Source organism: Gymnodraco acuticeps, unplaced genomic scaffold, assembly GCF_902827175.1.
Source record: "Gymnodraco acuticeps unplaced genomic scaffold, fGymAcu1.1, whole genome shotgun sequence".
In the NCBI taxonomy this organism is placed as follows: Eukaryota; Metazoa; Chordata; class Actinopteri; order Perciformes; family Bathydraconidae; genus Gymnodraco; species Gymnodraco acuticeps.
The window spans coordinates 256,621-280,801 of NW_022990126.1; the positions used below are offsets into that span (position 1 = coordinate 256,621).

The window sequence follows — 24,181 nt, forward strand, 5'->3', positions numbered from 1 at the left end:
TTGTTCAGTGTACAGACATTAGTAGAAATTCAAGGCTGCATGGTGCTTAAACCTGATTAGATATTTGTTTGGGGATAAACAACAGATAGTGGAAGGTGGAAGCTTAGTTGGTAGTTTTTAACACTTGAATGAATAATATTGTCCACCTGACAGTAGTAGAGTGTGTAAAGGCTGGTTCAGCACTGTTTGTGGCAGTGTTTTTGTCACCCTGAAAAATACATTTGTCGTCAGTCAAAATATAATTAATCAGTCATTTTCATTTTTGAAGAACGTTTGAACACTTCAGCGAGGATGCATTAAGGAGAGAGCGACTTCCTCTCAGACACACAGCGGGACACTCAGGGCTTCCTATGGTGGCTGGCCAATGCCTGGCCATGGGCAACGGTTCCATAAAAGTCCTGCGGGCTGAGGAGAACAGCTGCCTGGCCTCCATCCACACAGACCCCCCAGGCCTGGACAAAGACATCCTCAGGTCAGAATAAAAGTTAAAACCTTGATGAAAACCTATTGTTGGATTAGTTGTTGGATTAGATCAGTATGACCTCTGAATTCTGAATGTGGCCCAGATTATTTTACCTCTGGAATTGGTAAGAGGTTGATACAATGTACAATGTTACTTGCATTTTAGCAACATAAATGCCATACATGTAAAATATCCAGTTTCTCCTTTGGCTTAATGGCTTCTTAATCTTTTTTGCTGTAATATAGTAGCAAATAATTTGTCCTTGTCTGGAATTACTAAATAGAAAATGGGCATCAACATGAATCATTGGAGGAACCTTTCATTTATCCTGGTTGTCCTCTATTGTTACCATGACAACGTAGTATTTACACATTTTCCTGGGTAGACCTGAAATAATCTTCATAATATCTATCAATCTATAGATGTGTACATCCACTGAACGTAGAGTCTGAAAGTAAACAATACATTTCTTGCTAGAAATCTAATCAAATAGCATTATAATGGCTAAACTATACTATCATTCAATGACACTGGCCATAAGAAATCAATAGGAAAAGAAAGCAACAAGTCCTCCAACTCATACGACCAAATAGGTCGATTGTTCAAGCGCTTACTACGACCTATAATCCCGTTTTAAAGTGTTCGACCTCTAGTGCTCCCGTTGATTGCAAACGTTACAGATAACCCTCTCTGGAAAATCCTAAATTGTAGGATAGTTTGGCCATTAAAATGCTTTTTGATTAGATTTCTAGCGAGAAGTGTATATTGTACTTTTAGAATCCACGTGCAGTGGATGTGTAGGTTTAGTTTGATAGATATTATGAAGATGATTTGAGGTTTTGCCAGGAGAACGTGTATATACGGCAGCTTCCATGTAAAGTTAGCGTCAACCCTCACGGGGTGAAAACAGTATTTCCGGTCTCGACGTTTTCATAATAAAACCAATGATCAAATGATTTAACAGTGATATCTGCAGTACTCGGGTCGCGACCCGACCACGGATAAGCGGGAGAAGATGGATGGATGGATCTGCAGTACTCATCCACTAAAAAACATCAGTTTATCCTTATGGAGCTATTTCAGGGTCATAAAAATACAATGATGTATTCAAAATAAAAATAAGTATTTGAAAAAAAAATTCAGCTTGAATATTATTTTGATTCAGTTCAGCAATTTTTTTGAATAAAATATTCATTTTCAGATTTCACTTTTATACATATTTTGATATTTGAATCCTTATTTTTTACAGTTGCAGATTTTTCGTTTTCAGATTCAAAACAATTATTTTTTCAGTTTCAAATCTTGTTTTTTCAGGTTTTACATTGCTTTTCACCTTCAGATCGTTTTTCGCTTTCAGATCGTTTTTTTTCGCTTTCAGACTTTTGGCCCTGATGTTGCTTGGGGGGCGGGGCTTAGCAAAGAGTAGTTTGGCTTCCTGAGTGACAGGCCTCCCTCTGTCATGTTGCCTTCATGGATGTTAGGTAGCGCGAGAAATATAACTCAATACTTTCTATACATAATACTCCCGTGATTGGTGGGAAACTGATACCAGCGTCAACGTTTCCGTTAAGCGAGCTGTTGAGCAACAATTAAGGTATAAGAGCAATAAACTGTGCTAGAATGTGAAATTACGTAACCGCAACGAGCCAGCAGGTTGTTCTGGTGGACCTGACGCCATCCCCCGCTGTCTCACGGAGAGATACCGCAGGTCCTTCCTTCCTGCAGCGGTCAGACTATAATAATAATAATAATATATTTTATTTCTATAGCGCTTTTCTTGAACCCAAAGACGCTTTACATTTTGGAGGGAGGGTAGACAAACAAAACAAAGACAATGCCAAAAAGAAACAAAACAAAACAGAAAAGCAGTCAGGAGGAAGTTGATTGAGAGGAGGGGGGCTTATGGATACAGAGTTGAAGAGGTGGGTTTTGAGGCGGGACTGGAACAGGGTGAGGGACTCAGACTCACAGAGGTATTGGGGGAGGGAGTTCCAGAGCTTCGGGGCTGCCACAGAGAAGGCTCTGTCCCCGAAGCTCCGGAGTTTGGCCTTGGGGATGGAAAGCAACTATAGAACTATAGAACCAGCACAGCCCCTAGACGTCCCACAGGGGATACATTTACATTGTTACAGCAGAGAAGAGCCAAAGACAGCTTAATGTTACCTAAAGCATGCATAAAAAAAGTATTAAAGATTAAAAAAATAAATTATATATTTTTTTTAAGTTACACATTTTACACAATACATACTCTGTAACAGTTCTGCGGATTTAGCAGCCAGGTATATATTGCACAGTTTTTAACGGCATATATATATTGCACATATTGCAAATATTGCACATAGTTGTTATTTATCAACAAGAGGTGTTATAGTCTGTGTTGTTTTGTGCGGGGTCTAAAAGGTATTCCGATTCTGATCGCAAAAACCAAGCCAATACTATGCTGCGTTCATGGAGCTACGTGGAAATAGGGAAGGACAATGCTTGATTGCGGATACGTAATTTCACATTCTAGCACAGTTTATTGCTCTTATACCTTGAGTGTTGCCAACTACGATGCTCAACAGCTCGCTTAACGGAACTTTGACGCTGGTATCAGTTTACCACCAATCACGGGAGTATTGTGTAAAGAAAGTATTGAGTTATATTTCTCGCGCTACCTAACATCCATGAAGGCAAAATGCAGAGGTGGGACCAAGTCATTGTTTTGCAAGTCCGAGTCAAGTCTCAAGTCTTTGCGCTCAAGTCCAAGTCGAGTCTCAAGTCAGGATGGGCAAGTTCAAGTCAAGTCAAGTCCTAAACTTTGACAAAACGAGTCATAAACAAGTCATTATGTGTTTTTCACCAAATGTAATGACATCGATCAACAGAATAATACTTAATAATCAAATTGCTCTTTATTAGTCACATTAATAATTTAATAATCCATTTTCTCTCTGCTGGTAAAGTAACGTGTGTTTTTCTAATTTAAGAGGGATCAGTAAGGTAAGGCTACCGTGACGGTTTGATTCAGAAGGAGTTTAATGTATAAGATCCCTGATGTTGAGGTAACCAGAATGTTTATTTCCACTGTGTACAACATGTTATGAGGGACCCACAATCTATCTTTATGCAAGGGATAATGTGCAGCGAGGCGGTCTCTATGGGGAAAAGAACACCTGCATCTAGATCCCTCTGCAGGTGGTAGGCTATAGTATATTTTGATGCTAATACTTTTGTACTTTTACTTGTAACATTTTGAATGCAGGACTTTTTATTGTACAGGGTTCCTGCAGGTTTCGCCAACTCAAATTTAAGACTTTTTAACACCTTTTTAAGACCACTTTGAATAGAATTTAAGACCTATTTCACGGCAATAAAGTATGAAGGAAAATGTATATAAAGAAGAAATACGTCCCATAATCACTTACAAAGTAAATGTATTCATGTTCAACATAAGAACAATGACTGAACACAACAGCGTAACAGTACATAACTGTGTTAGCGTGTTAGACAACAAGTGTGTATGTGTGTGCGTCTGTGTGTGCTTGAGTGTGTGTGTGTGTGTGTGTGTGTGTGTGTGTGTGTGTGTGTGTGTGTGTGTGTGTGTGTGTGTGTGTGTGTGTGTGTGTGTGTGTGTGTGTGTGTGTGTGTGTTAGGGCTGTGCAATTAATCATATTTTAATCGCAATTACGATTTTGGCCTGCCACAATTACGAAAACAACGTAATCGGAAAAAACGATTATTTTGCTTTGCTAGGTTGTGACAGTGCACCACAACATATTTGATCTAATGATTTTTTTAGTAATGTATCATTTATTTAATTAATTTTTGTATTGGTTTTTCAGAATTATACGTTCAGGGTAATCAACAGTTAAAAAGATACTGTTCAAATTATTATTTGTTTTAAAGTTCAATAAATGGATGTTTTCAAAGTCAATGAATAATCATGATATTAATTATTGACCAACATAATCTTGATTATTGCCATAATCGAGCAGCCCTAGTGTGTGTGTGTGTGTGTGTGTGTGTGTGTGTGTGTGTGTGTGTGTGTGTGTGTGTGTGTGTGTGTGTGTGTGTGTGTGTGTGTGTGTGTGTGTGTGTCTCTGAGAGAGAGTGACAAGAGCTATATTCAGAGCTCTGCTGCCTTGGCTACACTATTTCATCGTTGCTGTTGTATGATTGGTGTTTAGCTACGGTATTTAGCATCTACAGCACCTCCGCTTTTAGGGTTGACGTAGACCCAAACTTCGCCCGGAGGTCCCCCGGTGTTGTTGCGGGAGCTGCTGCATTAGCTGCTGTTGCACTAGCTAACGCTACATTAGCTAAACAAACACTAATTTATTTTGCAAAAGATGCAGCGGGCCTCAAACACGTTCCCTCCACTGGTTTCAACCAAGCACTAAATTAGATGTTTTCCAACCAAATACGGTTGAACTGACACTTCCCCATATTTATTTGTAAGTAGATTCGAAGATAGGCTACATGAGCTGAAGCTTGGTTGCTAGGTTACTAGCTGGGTGTTCTCCAATAAGGGGCCGGGGGAAACAAAGTTAGTGATTACTGGTTCCATGTTGATTTAATTCAATACAAATTGTTGGGGGGAACTGAAAGGCTATTACCGTACTGGTTACTTTGCAGCCCGGACATTTCCCCCAAAACACATTTAGACGCTATCGCAACATAGAAGTACCTTTCAAATCCGATAATTTTTAAGACCGAAGACTGAATCATATTTAAGACCTTTTTAAGGCCTTAAATTCTGATTATCAAATTTAAGACTTTTTAAGACTTGTTAAGACCCCGCGGGAACCCTGATTGTAACTTTTTTTAATTGTCTGAACTTCTCCCACCTCTGACAATAAATCCTGAGTGGTTACCAAAAAAAACCCTGCTCTGAAGGTTATTTTCATTTTACAAATCCTGCTCTCAGCTTTGCTTTCTCCAATATCATTGAAAAGCAGCCAGATGCTGCTTCTTTTATCGGTTTTCGCTCATTTCTTGACTTTTTCCGACGCGCTTGCATTTAAATCCGGCTCCCTGTCTCCCCGTCGCTCTGTGCAGCTGGCCTGTACCACTACACATGCTGTGCCCCCCACCCTTCTTTCACATAATGGTATGATCCTATGTGACCTCACATATGATTGGCCGCATGGTGGGCCAGCTAAATAAAGACCCGCCCCTGCCTGCAAGGATTCTCAGCAAGAGTAGGAGCGGCTGAAGATTCTGCTTTCCCCGACGGGAGTCTGCTCTTCTAACGGCAGCTCGCGATCGGCGTGTTGGAGACCTCTGAATTAAAGTAGCAAGTCACCTCAAGTCAGAAGGCTCAAGTCCAAGTCAAGTCCCGAGTCATTGGTGTTCAAGTCCAAGTCGAGTCGCAAGTATTTTGTGATGTTGTCAAGTCGAGTCTCAAGTCATAAAATGTGTGACTCGAATCTGACTCGAGTCCAAGTCATGTGACTCGAGTCCACACCTCTGGCAAAATGACAGAGGGAGCCCTGCCACCAACCTGCCACTCAGGATGCCAAACTACTCTTTGCTAAGCCCCGCCCCCTAAAGCAATATCAGGGCCAAAAGTCTGAAAGCGAAAAAAAACGATCTGAAAGCGAAAAACGATCTGAAGGTGAAAAGCAATGTGAAACCTGAAAAAACAAGATTTGAAACTGAAAAAATAATTGTTTTGAATCTGAAAACGAAAAATCTGCAACGGAAAAAAATAAGGTTTTAAATATCAAAATATGTATAAAAGTGAAATCTGAAAATAAATATTTTATTCAAAAGAATTGCTGAACTGAATCAAAATAATATTCAACCTGAAAAATGATTTCAAATACTTATTTTTATTTTGAATACATCATTGTATTTTTCAAAGTTCAGGATAAAAACTTGAACTTTCAAATACATTTTATTTTTTTGAATGATCAAAACTTATGACCCTGAAATAGTTACACAACATTAATTGGTTTAAATTGTGTACAATGCTTTTGTGTTTTTCCCATAGATTTTTCTCTTTCGATTCTGAGAGACACCTTTCTTTTTTCAGAGGCTTTGATAGGCTAAAACATCGAACTACCCATAATCCTGGATGTTTTAGCCGCAATGCATGTCGGGATATGGTGTTTATCCGATATGAAATCGGAAAACATTTAAAAAAAAAAAAAAATACTTTATTCCGAGTGTTCTTGCTTTTCTCTTTGGAAGTCATCACATAACGGCATTGTAATACACGGTTCGGCTGCATTAAATATTACACATCTGCGGTAGTTATCTATTTATAGAGCCCTGATGAGAAGACCTTTGGACAAACTGGAAGAAATGCCGCCGAAACTGAATACGTGACGTGGATCATAAATATATCAACAATTAAACAACATCTTCAATTTCTCTTCACACAATACGTCTCCTTGCAGTATCAACACTAATTCGGCTGACTTTTATATTTAATCCAATTGGTAGATAGGCTGTATTTACACCATAAAGGTGCACAGCTGATAGAAAAGGACTTGTAGTTTTTAAAGATATTACTGATTTACTGAATTACCTTTCCAACTCCTCATGCAGTTGACTGTTACAGGTCTATACAGGTTCATGGTACAATGCATAAGCTTCAAATCGAGAGACTGAAACTGTATTTTTCTTTACCGTTCTGTTTTAATTTCACAATAAAGTTAATAGTATTATGTTTGATATTATTATGTTTTATTAACTACACCACTGGTTTTTTAACCCGCACCGCCTAATGGTTGAAGCACGTTATTTAATTTAGTTGTTGAATAAGTTATATTTGATGAAAACATTTAAATATAAAGAGTAGCCTACATACAAAATAGGGGGAAAGTAGAAGGTCAATGATAGAAATATAGAATAGAAAATATCAAGAAGATACTGTAGTGATCTCTACAATATAACAGTTTAGTGCAGGACGTCCAAAGATATTAACAGGAGGATGTGCAAAACAGACAAACTAATAAGGCTTTATTTAAACATTAAAGATGACTTTAAGTTAAGGTCTTCTTTTGAATAAGAAAAAACGTTGGGGTTATCAACAGATAAATATGAAGTCTGACAAAGTACTTGTTACGGTGTGTGTAGGAAGCAGAACCCAAATGCAGATTAAAGTGACAAAAATAACTCCTTTATTTCAAGGCTAAACTATTTACAAAGACTGAACAGAACACTCACCGCAGACCAAGTCATAACACAAGACGAACCGACAAAGACAGACAGAAAAACCAGAACTTAAATACACACAAGACTAATCATACAAACAAGACACAGGTGAGGAGGGAGGAGAAAACACAGGGACACCAGGTGAACACAATCGGGTAAATTAGACACACCAGGGAAACTAACGACAGGGAACTGAGGTTACCTACTGTAACCCAGCTTCTATGAGTAAATGGCACAGCCCTCTAAGGCTATCGCTATTGGGTAATCCTTCTGCGCCCCCGCGCAGCACTAAAACACTTGTAGTCCACGCCCACCCGCTAGGTGGGCCCTACCCTCGGGCTTCCTTCCGGTATAAATAGGAAGGAGGCCCGGCAATCTGCTCCCATACAAAATAACTTTTCTTCAGCTATTCGTAGAGCCAGTGGGGCCCAGCGCTTAGAGGGCTGCGCCATTTACTCATAGAAGCTGGGTTACAGTAGGTAACCTCAGTTCTATTTCGTATATGGCTTCGCCCTCTAAGGCTATCGCTATTGGGTTAAGGGCGAAGCATGATGTAGTCTGCGCCCCACTGGGTCCGCCCGGCACTAGAAGCACAGACACACCTGCTCAATAACACCCCCTGCCTGTTGTGCCATGCGTAATGGCGCATCACCGTCCCTGGAACATAGCAAAACATGCCTATCTTCCCGACGGGGTGAAGGCTGGGAACAATACATACCGGCCGCTGTGAGAAAGTAGAGACGAAGGTCCCACCTTGTCCTGCGATCATAGAGGGGGAACAGCCGCTCTCTCCGTGTCAGCCAGGTAGCAGAGCGCACAGCTGGATCCCTGACGTCACTCACTCTGACCAGACACTCCGTACAAAGTATGTCAGAGTAAAGGGAACATCCCTCTCATACGAGGGGAAAAGGGCCGCTCTCCACGTGCCGAGAGGCAGGAGAGAGGCGCACCGCTGGATCCCTGACGTCACTCACTCCGACAGAACACCCAGTACAGGGTGCGTCAGAGAGGAATGGGAGACCTCCCTCAAATAAAATAGAATAAATGAACAGGGGGAAGACCAAGATGCAGCCGTGCAAATATCTTCCACTGACATTCCTCCGTGCAACGCCGTGGAGGAGGAAAGTCCTCTGGTGGAGTGCGCCTTGATACTCTCCGGGGGCTCCACCCCAGAGGAGACATATGCCTGTGACACAGCCTCACACAGCCAGTGTGACAGCCGTTATGCAGACAGAGGTTTCCCGATCGAGCGCTCTCTATAGTGCACAAACAGGCACTGAGAACGGCGCCAGGCCGCTGTGCGCGCCACATAGCAGGACAGCGCGCGCACAGGACAGAGGAGATGAGACGTGGATTCTTCCTCCGACCTGTAAGGAGGGGGGAATAAGCCAGCAAGGGTGATCACTCTTGACCTAAAAGAGTTGTGATGACCTTAGGCAAGAAGACGGTGTTTCTTGTATCCCATGGAACTGCTGGGGGGAGAGGCTTCTCTGTGATGTGCCGTAATGGTCGTCATGGTGACGTGCCACGCCATCGCCGCCGCTGCCTGTGAGGCAAAAGGGCTGCGAGGGAGTTTCCACACGCTGCATTTCACTCCGTCTCTCATCATGAGGCGCGTACACGCCCAGAGGATGAGAGGTGTGTGTATGCTGTCCACACGAGGCGTTATAACGGTGCTCGTGGATTTATTATGACCGTGTGTAGGAGGCATATCTGGGACAGAGGAATGCCGCGAACTCTGCAGTTTATAAACCAATAGGTTAAAAACAGCAGGCTACTGCAGCGAATGAACCACCTCTGGAGTGTCCCCCTTTTGGAAGAGACCCAAGGGGATCACCACGTGACCAGCTGACGCCAACGCCGAGCAGCTGCGTCACGGAGAGGGCTGTGTGGGTTGTGACATGCCGGAGGAGAGCTGTCAGTTTCTCCACTCGCTGCCGCGAGAGCCGCGCTCTGATGGCTGAGTTTAATTCCACTCCAGATAACCGTTTGTCTGAGAGGGAAGAGGACAGCTCTTCTTCCAATTTATTATGAAACCCACGCTTTGACAGATGCGATACAAGATGTACCATCTGTAAAGCGACTTCCTCCCTGGAGCGAGCCAGCCAATAGCAGGTCGTCCAGAGGAAACCACCCTCTCATCCCTCCTCTGTGTAGCGGCTCCAGCCTTCTCTACACAAAAATGGGAGGAGCCAGGAAATATCCGAACGGCAGACGATTGTCTGGTCTGATATTCCCTGAAATGAGAAAACGCAGGAATTTCCTGTGTTTTGGGATGATGGGTACGTGGAAGTATGCATCCTTCAGGTGGAAGTGAACCAGTCGTCCTGGTGAACACATTCCAGCACTTGTTTGATCGTCAGCATGTGGAATACTGACAGATCGAGGATGTCTCATTGCCCCAGTCTTTTTCAGGATTAGAAAATTAACGGGTGAAAACCCCTGATTTTCCTCCCTTTGAGGAACCCTGGAAATATCCTCTTTCAACAGGAGTTCCAGCGGCTCGGATTGGAGCGCAAGACATAGCTTCTGGGAGAACAGGAGTGTTTCCTGTATCCCATTGAACTGTGGGGGGGGGGGAGAGGCGAACTGCAGGGTGTCCCCTCTGCTGATCAGCCTGCTCATCCATCTGTCCATCAGACACACGCGCTTCCACTCCGAGAAACACTCTGAGAGCGGGTGCACATGCTCGAGATGTGTTGTGGTCGTCATGACGACGAGCCACGCCAGAGCCCTCGCCGCCGCTGCCCGTGAGGCAACCCAAGGTGGGCCTAGAGCGAAAGGGCTGTGAGGAGGCCTCCACACGCTGCATTTCACTCCGACTCTCATCATGAGACGCGTACACGCTCAGAGGATGAGTGGAGGTGTGTGCAGTGACATCCACATGAGGCGTTACCACGGCGTTCATGGGCTTATTGTGACCGTGTGTAGGTGGCGTATCTCGGACAGAGGAACGCCGCGAGGTCTGTGGTTTAATAACCGAAAAGTCATAACCACCAGGCCTCTGCAGCGAACCCTGCTGCCTACTAATCAACAGATTGGAGGCAGCTGGCCCTGATTTTCTTCCCCTTGGGGAACCCTGGAAATAGCCTCTTTCAACAGGAGTTCCCGTAGCTCTGCTTGGAGCGCAAGCCACTGTTCTCGGGATGACAGGACTGTCTCCTGTATCCCGTTGAAATGTGGGGGGCGAACTGCAGGGTGTACCCTCTGCTGATCAGCCTGCTTCTCCATCTGTCCATCAGACACACGCGCTGCCACTCCGAGAAACACTCTGAGAGCGGGCGCACATGCTCGAGATGTGTTGTGGTCGTCATGACGATGAGCCACGCCAGAGACCTCGCCGCCGCTGCCCGTGAGGCAACCCAAGGTGAGCCTGGATCGAAAGGGCTGCGCGGGGGCCTCCACACGCTGCGTCTCACTCCGACTCTCATCATGAGGCGCGTACACGCTCAGGGGATGGATAGAGGTGTGTGCAGTGCTGCCGACATGAGGCGTTATAACGGCGCTCATGGGTTTATTAAGGCCGTGTGTACGAGGCGTATCTCGGACAGAGGAATGCTGCGAGCTCTGCAGGTTATTAACAGGGGTTAAAACCGGCAGGCTTCTGCAGCGAGCCCTGCTGTCTACTTAATCAACAGATTAGTGGCAGCCGGCTTAATTAGCGAGCTCTGCAGTTTATTAACCGATAGGTTAAAACCAGCAGAATTCTGCAGTGAGCCCTGACGCCGTGGCGCTGCGGGCGCTGCCGCTGGGGGCACTCAGCCTGGAATACTGCTCTTTCCCCCGTTCTGGCTTATCTGTGATGTGCCGTAATGGTCGTCCTGGTGACGAGCCACGCCATTGCCCTCGCCGCCACTGCCCGTGAGGCGAAAGAGCTGCGAGGAAGCCTCCACACGCTGCGTTTCACTCCGGCTGTCATCATGAGGCGTGTACACGCTCAGGGGATGAGTGGAGGTGTGTGCAGTGCTGTCCACATGAGGCGTTAAAACTGCGTTCATGGGTTATGACCGTGTGTAGGAGGCGTATCTCGGACAGAGGAATGCCGCGAGCTCTGCAGGTTATTAACCGATAGGTTAAAACCGGCAGGCTTCTGCAGCGAGCCCTGCTGTCTATTAATCAACAGATTAGTGGCAGCCGGCTTAATTAGCGCGCTCTGAAATGTATTAACCGACAGGTTAAAACCAGGCTTTAGCAACGAGCCCTGCTGGCTATTAACCGAAAGGTTATAGGCAGCTGGTTTACACAGGGCGTGAGGCAACCCCAGGTGGGCTGGGACCGAACGGGCTGCGCGGGGCCTCCACACGCTGCGTCTCACTCCGACTCTCATCATGAGGCACGTACATGCTCAGGGGATGGATGGAGGTGTGTGCAGTGCTGCCCACATGAGGCGTCCGTGTGTAGGAGGCGTACCTCGGACAGAGGAATGCCGCGAGCTCTGCAGGTTATTAACCAAGGTTAAAACCGGCAGGCATTACTAAGCCACCAGGGTGGGTGGAGGGGGTCAGGAGGACGGGACTGAGCTGACCGCCCAGGGGCACAGCAGAGGACCAGGCAGGGATCTCGGGCGGACGGCCCGGGGGCAAGGCAGAAGCCGAGAAGGGGGACTCGGGCGGACGGCCCGGGGGCAAGGCAGAAGTCAAGAAAGGGGACTCGGGCGGACGACCCGGGGGCAAGACACAGTCCAAGGTGGGGGTTATGGAGGGGCGAAGGCCACCGCAGAACTCAGGGGGCCGAGCATGAGGGCGAGGACCACGGCCGGAAAAGTCAGGAGGCCGAGCATGAGGGCGAGGACCGCGGCCGGGAAAGTCAGGAGGCCGGGCTTGAGGGCGAAGACCGCGGCACTCAGGGGGCCGGGCTCGAGGGCGAAGAATGCGGCTCAGAGGGGGCCGGGCTCGAGGGCGAAGACCACGGCTCTCAGGGGGCCGGGATCGAGGGTGAAGACTGCGGCTCTCAGAGGGCCGGGCTCTCAGAGGGCCGGGCTCTCAGAGGGCCGGGCTCTCAGAGGGCCGGGCTCTCAGAGGGCCGGGCTCGAGGGCGAAGACCGCGACTCTCAAGGGGCCGGGCTTCGAGGGCGAAGACCAGACAGCTCCAGAAGCCGAGCAGAGCCCGGTGTCTGCCGAACAGGAACCGGAGCCGGTGGGATAGGCCTCGGCAGGATCCCCCACAGAAGAGGACCAGGTGTTGGTAGGACCCCCGGCGAGACAGATGATGGCGGGGCCTCCAACGGAACAGGACAAGGGGTTGGCAGTACCCCCGGCAGGACAGGTGATGGCGGGGCCTCCAACTGGACTGGACATAGAGCTGGCAGGATCCCCAGCGGAACCTCCAAAGGCACGGGACATAGAGTTGGCAGGACCCCGGTAGAAGAGTAGTCGGCGGAACCTCCAACGGAACAGGACATAGGTCTGGCAGGACCCCCAGCGGAACCGCCAATGGCATGGGACATAGAGTTGGCAGGACCCCCGGTAGAAGAGTAGTTGGCGGGACCTCCAACGGAACAGGACAAGGGATTGGCAGGACCCCCGGTAGAAGAGTAGACGGCGGGACCTCCAATGGGACAAGACCTGGAGTTGGCGTCGGCCGGTACGCCGACAGGAGACGAGGTGCTGGAGTCGGGACCATGGCTGCTGGGCCCGGTACTTGAGCCGGAACGACGGCTGGAACTGGGGCCGGCACCATGGTTGTATGGTTCGGTTCTGGAGCCGGATCCATGGCTTTGGATACCAGAACTGAAGCCTGGATCATGGCTGCTGGAGCCGGTTCTGGAGACGGACCCATGGCTGTGTGGGCTGGTTCTGGAGACGGAACCATGGCTGAGGGGACTGGAACTGAAGCCTGGATCATGGCTGTAAGGCAGTGCTTCTCAAAGTGTGGTCCGCGGACCACTGGTGGTCCGTGAGCGCCCCCTAGTGGTCCGTGAGTATATTGGTAAAATTTCACATTTGAAATAAATACATTTATTTAAGTTTTCCGCACTCTCGCGGGAATATCTCCGCAATGGAACGAGCTTAAGTTTCACTTTCGATTGCATGATATAGCCCAGATAAGCACCTTCATCACACATGTTGCCACTTGTTTGTACAATTTTCAGGCGATTTGTAAAAAATGATGTGTTTTTGGATATTTGTGGAGTTAGGTGGTCCGCGAGTGTTTTTTTATTGGTTAAGTGGTCCTTGGTATGAAAAAGTTTGAGAAACACTGCTGTAAGGTCTGGTTCTGGAGCCGGAAACATGGCTGTATGGTCCAGTTCTGGAGCCGGAAACATGGCTGTATGTGCCGGCTCTGGAGCCGGAACCATGGGTGTATGGGCCGGCTCTGAAGCCGGAACCATGGCTGTAAGGTCCGGTTCTGGAGCCGGAAACATGGGTGTGTGGACCGGTTCTGGAGCCAGAGCCATGGCTGTAAGGTCCGGTTCTGGAGCCGGAAACATGGCTGTATGGGCCGGCTCTGGAGCGGAATCCATGGCTGCCGGGACCGGTTCTGGAGCAAGGACCATGGCTGCTGGGGCCAGAACTGGGTCTGTAACCATGGCTGCTGGGGGTTGAACTGGTTCTGTAACCATGGCTGCTGGGGGCTGAACTGGTTCTGGAACCATGGCCCTTTGGGCTCGAGCTGCTAACCTGGCCTTGCGACTCCTTCTTTTAGGAGCCGTTTGGAGGCTCCGTGGACCTCCAAAAGCCAGACGAGTACCAGCGAATGGCTCCTGGACTGTAGCAAACACTGGGTGAGAAGCAGGGGCTGACGCCAGACGGACCACACCGATGCGTGTGGTATCAAAAAGGGAATTGGGAGACCTGGGTCTATCAGGATCGGGAAAACAAACCGTGAGGTAATCCAAAATCCAGGCAGGTAAGAATTTAACCAAATCTTGATTCTCCATCGTAATCCTGCCAGAGCAGCCTCTCGCTGCTGAACCCTGACCGCTCCCATCCATCGATGAGCGCAGTTAGTCAAAGAGAAGGTATAATCCAATAGTTCCTGCTCAAAAGGATCTGCTGGGCCCATATCTCTGGTCGGTTCGTACTGTTACGGTGTGTGTAGGAAGCAGGACCCAAATGCAGATTAAAGTGACAAAAATAACTCCTTTATTTCAAGGCTAGACTATTAACAGAGACTGAACAGAACACTCACCGCAGACCAAGTCATTACTTTTTTTTTCTTTTTTTTTTATAGAAAAATATAAACAAAGTTACATTTTAAAACATAATAGTCCACCTTACTGATCCCCAAAAAGAAAGGACCCCAAGGCTTTCAAACAAATCAATCGCACCAAAATCTCAGCTTTCATGAATATGTATCCAATTATCTTCTTATCTATTTCAATCATAAAGCATTTTTCTCCATCTCCACACTCCTGCATATCATATATCATTAACAAATCAAAACATACACAGAATCCTGCAGAACAAACTCTCAGCTTACATCAAGCATTCTCAAATATAGCAGACACTTATTCAAACCATCATACACTTTTGTCATACATCACACCCATCAATTACTTTTCATCCCATTTTCCTCTTTCCACATCTGTCCTCGTCTCAGCTATCGCCCATGCCCTTCTCTTTCCCCACTCCTCCAGCATTTCTCCCTCTCTACTTCCATACAGCCTTTGCGTTAGCGTGAGGCGATGCACATCCTTTTCACTTTTCACCCACTCACCCTTTTTATTAATAACCCCTATATTTATTTTTTCCACCTTCCAGCCCTTCTTTTTCTCCGTCTTCATTCTTGCCTCATCCTCTTCCCTTTCCTTCTCCACCTTCTTCACTCTCATTAACTCCCCCTCTTTCATACACTGCTTCTCCTCTTCCTCATCCCCGCTTTCCTCGCTATCCTCCACTTCCTCCTCCATCCCAGGCTCCACATCCTTTCCCCCTTCCTCCCTTACTTCTTCACCTCCTCCCCCCCCTCAGTCTCTTCCATCTCAACCTCCACATCCCCCCTAGCATGTACACTCCCTTTATTTGCAAACACTTCACCCATCCACTCCTTTTTTACCTCCTCCACACACTCCCCATCCCAATGTGTTCCCTGCAGACATATTATACTGGCCCCACATAGAATTAGCGCCCGTTCTCTTCTAATCCTACTTTTGAGGCCATTGCTGCTAAAGGAGGAGATGGTTGCCATCAAAAGGGATGTTATTATAATAAGCGTCCTTAACATCGTTACCTTAAGCTGATTTATTTCCCGAGCTCCCCCTCTGTTGAGCTCGCTCTCCATTTCTCCATCTCTCTCTCCTTGTCCGCTTTGCGTCTAGCACTCCGCCCGGCGTTCTCCGCTGAGGTCTTCTTCTCATCCTCACGCCTGTTTCTCCTCATGCCGCGGCCCCTCTGCTCATCATTAGGGTTCCCGAAGACCATGGCGCCCACAGGGTCCTCCTCCAACACTCCCTCATCCATCTCTGATGCCTCCGAGATGTCCTCCACCACTCCAGGACTCCAACACTTCTTTCCCCCGCCGCTGCTCCCTTCGGCGCCTCCGCCGCTCTGCCTTGCACTTTTCTTAGCTCCATCCTCACCTCACGCCGCTCCTCCCCCACTCAGGCCTTCATCCTTATCGCTGACCTCCTCAAAGGGTCTTTTCTTCGCTCCTTCCGCCCTTCCTCGTCCTCCTCGTCGTCCTCCTCCTCCTCGTCTTCCTCCTCCTCATCTTGCTCCTCGTCTTCCTCCTTGTCCTCCTTCTCTTCCTCCTCTTTCTCCTCTCTCCCCGCCCTGAACCTGCACTCCCTGGCATAATGTCCTGTCTGGCCACACTTGTGGCACTTAAACTCCGGGCACTCCCTAAAGAAGTGACCGGGCTGGATGCACAACCTGCAGACAGGAACCTGGCGATTGTGGAATACTCTGAAGTACTCCGCCCCCCTCACTGTGTCTAACTTTGTGGAATAGGGGAGGGAGCTGACCTTGTCATTGAACCTTACTCTCAGGATTCTGGTGCCGTCTGTGATTTCTGTGCCCGGCCACACTCTTTTTTTGATTGCCGAGATGGGCTCGACCCCCCACTCTTCCAGTCTCTTAAGTATCATCCTATCAGGTACATATACCGGCAGATTTAGGAACGAGACAGTCAGATCTTTGTTCAAGAGGTCCGTGCACCATGACCCCGTTCACCCTCAGCCCCTCCATTATTTTCATTTTCCCTAGACAGGTCCGCATGGTGACTTCATATAGCTGCTCCCCTCTCACTCTGCACCCGTCCACAACCCCACACTTTTTTTGTATTCCCTTTAGTAAGTCCATCATTGTTACTGCGGCTCCTCCATCCACAGTTACCTCCACAGTTAGTTCTACACTGTACCTCTCACTCCCCTTCTCCTTTCTTGTTTCCTCCTCTCCCGTTTTCTTGTTTTGTCCTTGTTCTTCATCGGTATCCTCCTTTCCGTCCGTTTTGCACCCCTCTTTCTCGTTGTCCATGATCCGCGTTGCCGTGGTCTTGTCCATTCCTGGTTCAGTTGCCATTGAATCTGTCATCAAAAAAAAACCCAGCTCAGGGGAAGAACCCCCAGGGGGGGGCGTTCAAAGAAACCCCACACCCGTTCACCAAAGCATCGAATATGTAGGCTCCGTGAAAAAAACCTCACAAACGCTTTAAATCATACTCTGTACACCGCTTCTCCGTTCTCTACCACTCGTCAGCCGTTGGATCTGAAGGACCAAGTCATTACACAAGACGAACCGACCAAGACAGACAGAAAAACCAGAACTTAAATACACACAAGACTAATCTTACAAACAACACACAGGTGAGGAGGGAGGAGAAAACACAGGGACACCAGGTGAACACAATCGGGTAGATTAGACACACCAGGGAAACTAACGACAGGGAACCACAGACAGATCTAAACAAGACAAAACACAACGCAGACAGAAAACTGAGGTTACCTACTGTAACCCAGCTTCTATGAGTAAATGGCGCAGCCCTCTAAGGCTATAGCTATTGGGTTATCCCTCTGCGCCCCTGCGCAGCACTGAAACACTTGTAGTCCACGCCCACCCGCTAGGTGGGCCCCACCCTCGGGCTTCCTTCCGGTATAAATAGGAAGGAGGCCCGGCAATCTGCTCCCATACAATATAACTTTTCTTCAGCTATTCGTAGAGCCAGTGGGGCCCAGCGCTTAGAGGGCTGCGCCATTTACTCATAGAAGCTGGGTTACAGTAGGTAACCTCAGTTCTATTTCGTATATGGCTTCGCCCTCTAAGGCTATCGCTATTGGGTTAAGGGCGAAGCATGATGTAGTCTGCGCCCCACTGGGTCCGCCCGGCACTAGAAGCACAGACACACCTGCTCAATAACACCCCCTGCCTGTTGTGCCATGCGTAATGGCGCATCACCGTCCCTGGAACATAGCAAAACATGCCTATCTTCCCGACGGGGTGAAGGCTGGGAACAATACATACCGGCCGCTGTGAGAAAGTAGAGACGAAGGTCCCACCTTGTCCTGCGATCATAGAGGGGGAACAGCCGCTCTCTCCGTGTCAGACAGGTAGGAGAGCGCACAGCTGGATCCCTGACGTCACTCACTCTGACCAGGCACTCCGTACGAAGTGTGTCAGAGTAAAGGGAACATCCCTCTCATACGAGGGGAAAAGGGCCGCTCTCCGCGTGCCGAGAGGCAGGAGAGAGGCGCACAGCTGGATCCCTGACGTCACTCACTCCGACAGGACACCCAGTACAGGGTGCGTCAGAGAGGAATGGGAGACCTCCCTCAAATAAAATTGAATAAGTGAACAGGGGGAAGACCAAGATGCAGCCGTGCAAATATCTTCCACTGACATACCTCCGTGCAACGCCGTGGAGGAGGAGGAAAGTCCTCTGGTGGAGTGCGCCTTGATACTCTCCGGGGGCTCCACCCCAGAGGAGACATATGCCTGCGACACAGCCTCACACAGCCAGTGTGACAGCCGTTGTGCATACAGAAGTTGCCCGATCGAGCGCTCTCTATAGTGCACAAACAGGCGCTGAGAACGGCGCCAGGCGGCCGTGCGCGCCACATAGCAGGACAGCGCGCGCACAGGACAGAGGAGATGAGACGTGGCTTCTTCCTCCGACCTCTAAGGAGGGGAGAATAAGCCAGCCAGGGTGATCACTCTTGACCTAAAAGAGTTGTGATGACCTTAGGCAAGAAGACGGTGTTTCTTGTATCCCATGGAACTGCTGGGGGGAGAGGCTTCTCTGTGATGTGCCGTAATGGTCGTCATGGTGACATGCTACGCCATCGCCGCCGCTGCCTGTGAGGCAAAAGGGCTGCGAGGGAGTTTCCACACGCTGCATTTCACTCCGTCTCTCATCATGAGGCGCGTACACGCCCAGAGGATGAGAGGTGTGTGTATGCTGTCCACACGAGGCGTTATAACGGTGCTCGTGGATTTATTATGACCGTGTGTAGGAGGCATATCTGGGACAGAGGAATGCCGCAAACTCTGCAGTTTATAAACCAATAGGTTAAAAACAGCAGGCTTCTGCAGCGAATGAACCACCTCTGGAGTGTCCCCCTTTTGGAAGAGACCCAAGGGGATCACCACGTGACCAGCTGATGCCAACGCCGAGCAGCTGCGTCACGGAGAGGGCTGTGTGGGTTGTGACATGCCGGAGGAGAGCTGTCAGTTTCTCCACTCGCTGCCGCGAGAGTTGCGCTCTGATGGCTGAGTTTAATTCCACTCCAGATAACCGTTTGTCTGAGAGGGAAGAGGACAGCTCTTCTTCCAATTTATTATGAAACCCAGGCTTTGACAGATGCGATACAAGATGTACCGTCTGTAAAGCGACTTCCTCCCTGGAGCGAGCCAGCAAATAGCAGGTCGTCCAGAGGAAACCACACTCTCATCCCTCCTCTGTGTAGCGGCTCCAGCCTTCTCTACACAAAAATGGGAGGAGCCAGGATATATCCGAGCGGCAGACGATTGTCTGGTCTGATATTCCCTGAAATGAGAAACCGCAGGAATTTCCTGTGTTTCAGGATGATGGGTACGTGGAAGTATGCATCCTTCAGGTGGAAGTGAACCAGTCGTCCTGGTGAACACATTCCAGCACTTGTTTGAGCGTCAGCATGTGGAATACTGACAGATCGAGGATGTCTCATTGCCCCAGCCTTTTTCGGGATTAGAAAATTAACGGGTGAAAACCCCTGATTTTCCTCCCTTTGAGGAAGGTGGGCCTAGAGCGAAAGGGCCGCGCGGGGGCCTCCACACGCTGCGTCTCACTCCGACTCTCATCATGAGGCGCGTACAGGCTCAGGGGATGGATGGAAGTGTGTGCAGTGCTGCCCACATGAGGCGTTATAACGGCGCTCATGGGTTTATTAAGGCCGTGTGTACGAGGCCTATCTCGGATAGGTGTAGTCCAAACGATAGCTGGGGATTCTGGGTAGTGTAGTGTCTTCTGCCATCCTTTACTCCGAAAAAATATTTGTTTCTCAGAATCGAAGGGGAAAAATACAAAAGCATTGCACACAATTTAAACCAATCAATGTTGTGTAATTAACAAGGATAATCTGGTGTTTTTTAGTCGATGAGTAGTGCACTGTAAAATCAATCGACAGTAAGGGGAATACTTACTTCCGGGTGTACAATTCTCCGTTATCCAATGAGAATGGACGCTCACATTGCCTTTAAGGGCAGCCGACACAAACGAATGCCGTGCTTCCATGAGCGTCCATAGAAGCATATGGACATCCCGGAAAGCTTTAAATGGACGCTAAGGCCCCCCCTTGCGTTGAAAATGGACGCTAAGGGCCCCCCCCCTTGCGTTGGAAAAAGCCGACACAGGGGACTTGACATAACGTCAACATAGGCCGACATGGGAGTGAGGATGTGTTGCTCCGACAGAGGAATGCCGCGAGCTCTGCAGGTTATTAACCGATAGCTTAAAACCGGCAGGCTTCTGCAGCGAGCCCTGCTGTCTATTAATCAACAGATTAGTGGCAGCCGGCTTAATTAGCGCGCTCTGAAATGTATTAACCGACAGGTTAAAACCAGGCTTTAGCAACGAGCCCTGCTGGCTATTAACCGAAAGGTTATAGGCAGCTGGTTTACACAGGGCGTGAGGCAACCCCAGGTGGGCTGGGACCGAACGGGCTGCGCGGGGCCTCCACACGCTGCGTCTCACTCCGACTCTCATCATGAGGCGCGTACACGCCAGAGTTCCCGTTAGCCGGTAAATACCGGACTACGACCGGTAAAATATGCTGAAGACCGGCAAATCTAAATCTCTCCGGTCAAAGTGTCCGTTCAAAATAATTTCCGTTTAGCGCAATACCACATCAGTTGCGCAACTTGCGCCATTTATGTGACAAACAAGAATAGTCAATTCTAATGTCTAACACTTAATGTGGAGAAAGAGATGTCCTGTATTGGTTGATTGTGCGTTGCTCTGTTGGTAATGCCTCGGGGTTCCAGTGGGCATGTAAACAAATGCATAATGCTGCGCTATACTTTGCGGCCTCACCCGGTTGCATAGCGACGCTTATTGTTTAGGTGTCTTTTAATAAGCAGGTAGTCCTATCATTAGCAAGAACTAGCTGGATCTGATCGATATGGACATAAACGCGAGTGAAGTCTAATCTGACGGGAGAGAGAGATCAGCTGCTGCTGACGACTCGACACGCAGCTCTGCATGATCACATGCAGCAGTGAGCGGAACAAAACACACACCAGGTTAGAATATCACACGTAGCTATTTTAATGACCTCTCAAACTACCTAAACTAGTTATAGATATGTTTAGTTTTACTGTCGGGTCACTCATTACTGGATCCGCGAGCTGCATGATACTGACGGGCTGTCAGGAGAGGGAGAGCACTCCGTTTATTATTCCCGTGTTATTGTAAATTACTGTACACTTTTGAATAATGTAGTTAATCTACTATAATTAGTTTGTTTAATATCGAATCATATCAATTTGTTTTAAAGCACAATAAATAACAAAGAAGACCTTTGACCGGCACTTTTCTCATTTTGTCCGGAAGATTTAAACTTTAACGGACATGTTGACCGGCGGAAAAATATTCTAACGGGAACTCTGGTACACGCTCAGGGGATGGATGGAGGTGTGTGCAGTGCTGCCCACATGAGGCGTCCGTGTGTAGGAGGCGTACCTCGGACAGAGGAATGCCGCGAGCTCTGCAGGTTATTAACCGAGGTTAAAACCGGCAGGCTTCTGCAGCGATCCCTGCTGTCTACTTAATCAACAGATTAGTCGCAGCCGCGAAAGGGCTGCGAGGAAGCCTCCACACGCTGCGTTTCACTCCGGCTGTCATCATGAGGCGTGTACACGCTCAGGGGATGAGTGGAGGTGTGTGCAGTGCTGTCCACATGAGGCGTTAAAACGGCGCTCATGGGTTATTATGACCGTGTGTAGGAGGCGTATCTCGGACAGAGGAATGCCGCAAGCTCTGCAGGTTATTAACCGATAGGTTAAAACCAGCAGGCTTCTGCAGGGAGCCCTGCTGTCTACTTAATCAACAGATTAGTGGCAGCCGGCTTAATTACCGGCTCTGCTTCCTCGGAGGCTCTCGCGGAGCAAACCAGGAGCGGGGGAGCCTCACTCCCCTTTGACTCGCCGCTGGGAGACCCTGTCTCTGGGGTGGCGGGGGATTGGAGACGTGGGACGGAGCCCCTGCAGCCGCCGAAGGGGGAGTCTGACGCCGAGGCGGTTGCTGTGGGCGTCTCTCCACTTGCGGCCTCCTGTGGCCGGCGTAGACGCCGCAGCTGCTGCGGGCGTTGATGCCGCTGTGGCAGCTCAGCCGGCTGGAGCCAGCTGTACATGCTGGCGAATGCCGTCCGCCTGTTCCGCAGCCGTCTTCATGGATTCCACCATGGCGTGGAACTGGGGTCCGAGCAGCCCGTCCGGGCTGATTGGAGCGTCCAGTAGCACTTTTCTGGCCGTCTCCGTAACAGACGCCTATAGTTCAGCCCAAGGTGGCGCTGGATCGGTGTCACCCACGCGGAAATCCTCACCTGGGAGACAGCGACGGACGCGCACAGAATGAGTGCCGTGCTGGCCGCCTTGCTGATTTCCTCTGCCTCGGTGGTGGACCGCTCTACCAGTGTCCCCACCGAGTTGGAGAGCCGCGCGATGTTATTCGGCCACCAAGCTGGCACCCTGCTCCGACTCTGTCCCCCCCGTCCGGGGGAGAGGAGGGAGGGGAGAACCGAACTGTGGAGGGAGACGGGGCAGGAGTTGCCTTTTTCCTCAGACTCCTGCCCGGCACTCTGCCCCAGGGACACAAGGCCCCGTCCGCGGGCTCGTAAGCCTGGACGGGCCAATCGTCCTCCTCGGCCACAGCAGCAAGAGCGTCCGCTCTCTGCTTCCTGACGCTCGAGGGGAGACGAGCGCAGTGTGTGCATGCTACCTGCTGGTTTAGAGCCGCATATGCGTGCTCTGACCCCAGGTAGGCTGTGCTTCAGTAACTGTGCTGGTTTGTTGAAGAAAAGAGGGAGCAGATTGCCGGGCCTCCTTCCTATTTATACCGGAAGGAAGCCCGAGGGTGGGGCGCACCTAGCGGGCGGGCGTGGACTACAAGTGTTTCAGTGCTGCGCGGGGGCGCATAGGGATAACCCAATAGTGATAGCCTTAGAGGGCGAAGCCATATACGAAATAGAACCAAAGACATATCTAGACAAGACAAAACACAACACAGACAGATCGTGACAGTACTTAACGTCCAATATATTCCATAGTCTATTTTGGCACTTGACAATCACCTTCCCTGAATTTGAGTCAGGTGTAACTAAAGTCTGATTTAAGGGTTGTCATTAATCAGAATCTGCAATCTGCAAAGTAACAAAAATAAATGTAGTGGAGTAAAAATACCAGGTTAACCTCTGAATTGTAGTGGGGTAGAACAAAGTAGTATGCTGCTGTAACAAAAACATTTCCCAACTTGGGATCAATAAAGTATATTTTATCTTATCTTAAGATGATCGATGGCTACTGCCATATTTGCAAAATGTGCCTCCGAACCTTGACAAGTGCATGTTTCAGGATTATCAATGAACAGCAGGAGGGGTCACAGACATAAGACCAGCTGTTAAATAAAGCTCTTCTGACCTTAGGTGTCATGTGGGTATATTAATTCACCCATTTATTAATTATATGTTTTAAATTTGATAACACCAATGTGTTTCGTATCCCCTAAACCTCCAGTGGTGTACACAGTTTAATACTGGCAACTTCTAATTATGGGAAATACGAAAACGTCTTTTAAAACTACAATTCCCAGTAGAGACGTGCCATAGAACATGTTGCGAAACACACAATAGCCAGCATGTGTAGTTCTGGGGGGGAGGGCTAGGCTGGACCCTTCCGAGTCCAGTTTTGGATAGTCTGCCGTGGTTCCATTCCATTTCAAAGCGTTGTTTGACGCACGGCGTAACCTTGTCGCACTGCCACTCCAACATCCAATCACAGAGCTTGAGGACGAATCACGGGGTTTGTAAAGCAAGGCGGATGTTGTAGTCCCAAACGATAGCTGAGGATTCTGGGTAGTGTAGTGTCTTCGGAAACTCTGTAGTGTCTAAACTCCGAAAAAACTATTTGTTTCTCCGAATCGAAGGTTAAAAACACAAAAGCA

At 48.6% G+C, this 24,181-nt stretch overlaps 1 protein-coding gene across 1 annotated transcript in view; it reads left to right on the plus strand.

Moving 5' to 3' along the window:
* Positions 1-350: 350 nt before the first annotated feature.
* The window catches only part of LOC117546495 (cGMP-dependent protein kinase 2), a 64,262-nt gene continuing 40,431 nt past the window's right edge, over positions 351-24,181 (plus strand). The window contains exon 1 of the mRNA XM_034216741.1: positions 351-472. Coding sequence (XP_034072632.1) covers positions 351-472 — 122 coding nt within the window. The remainder of the gene's footprint in view (positions 473-24,181) is intronic.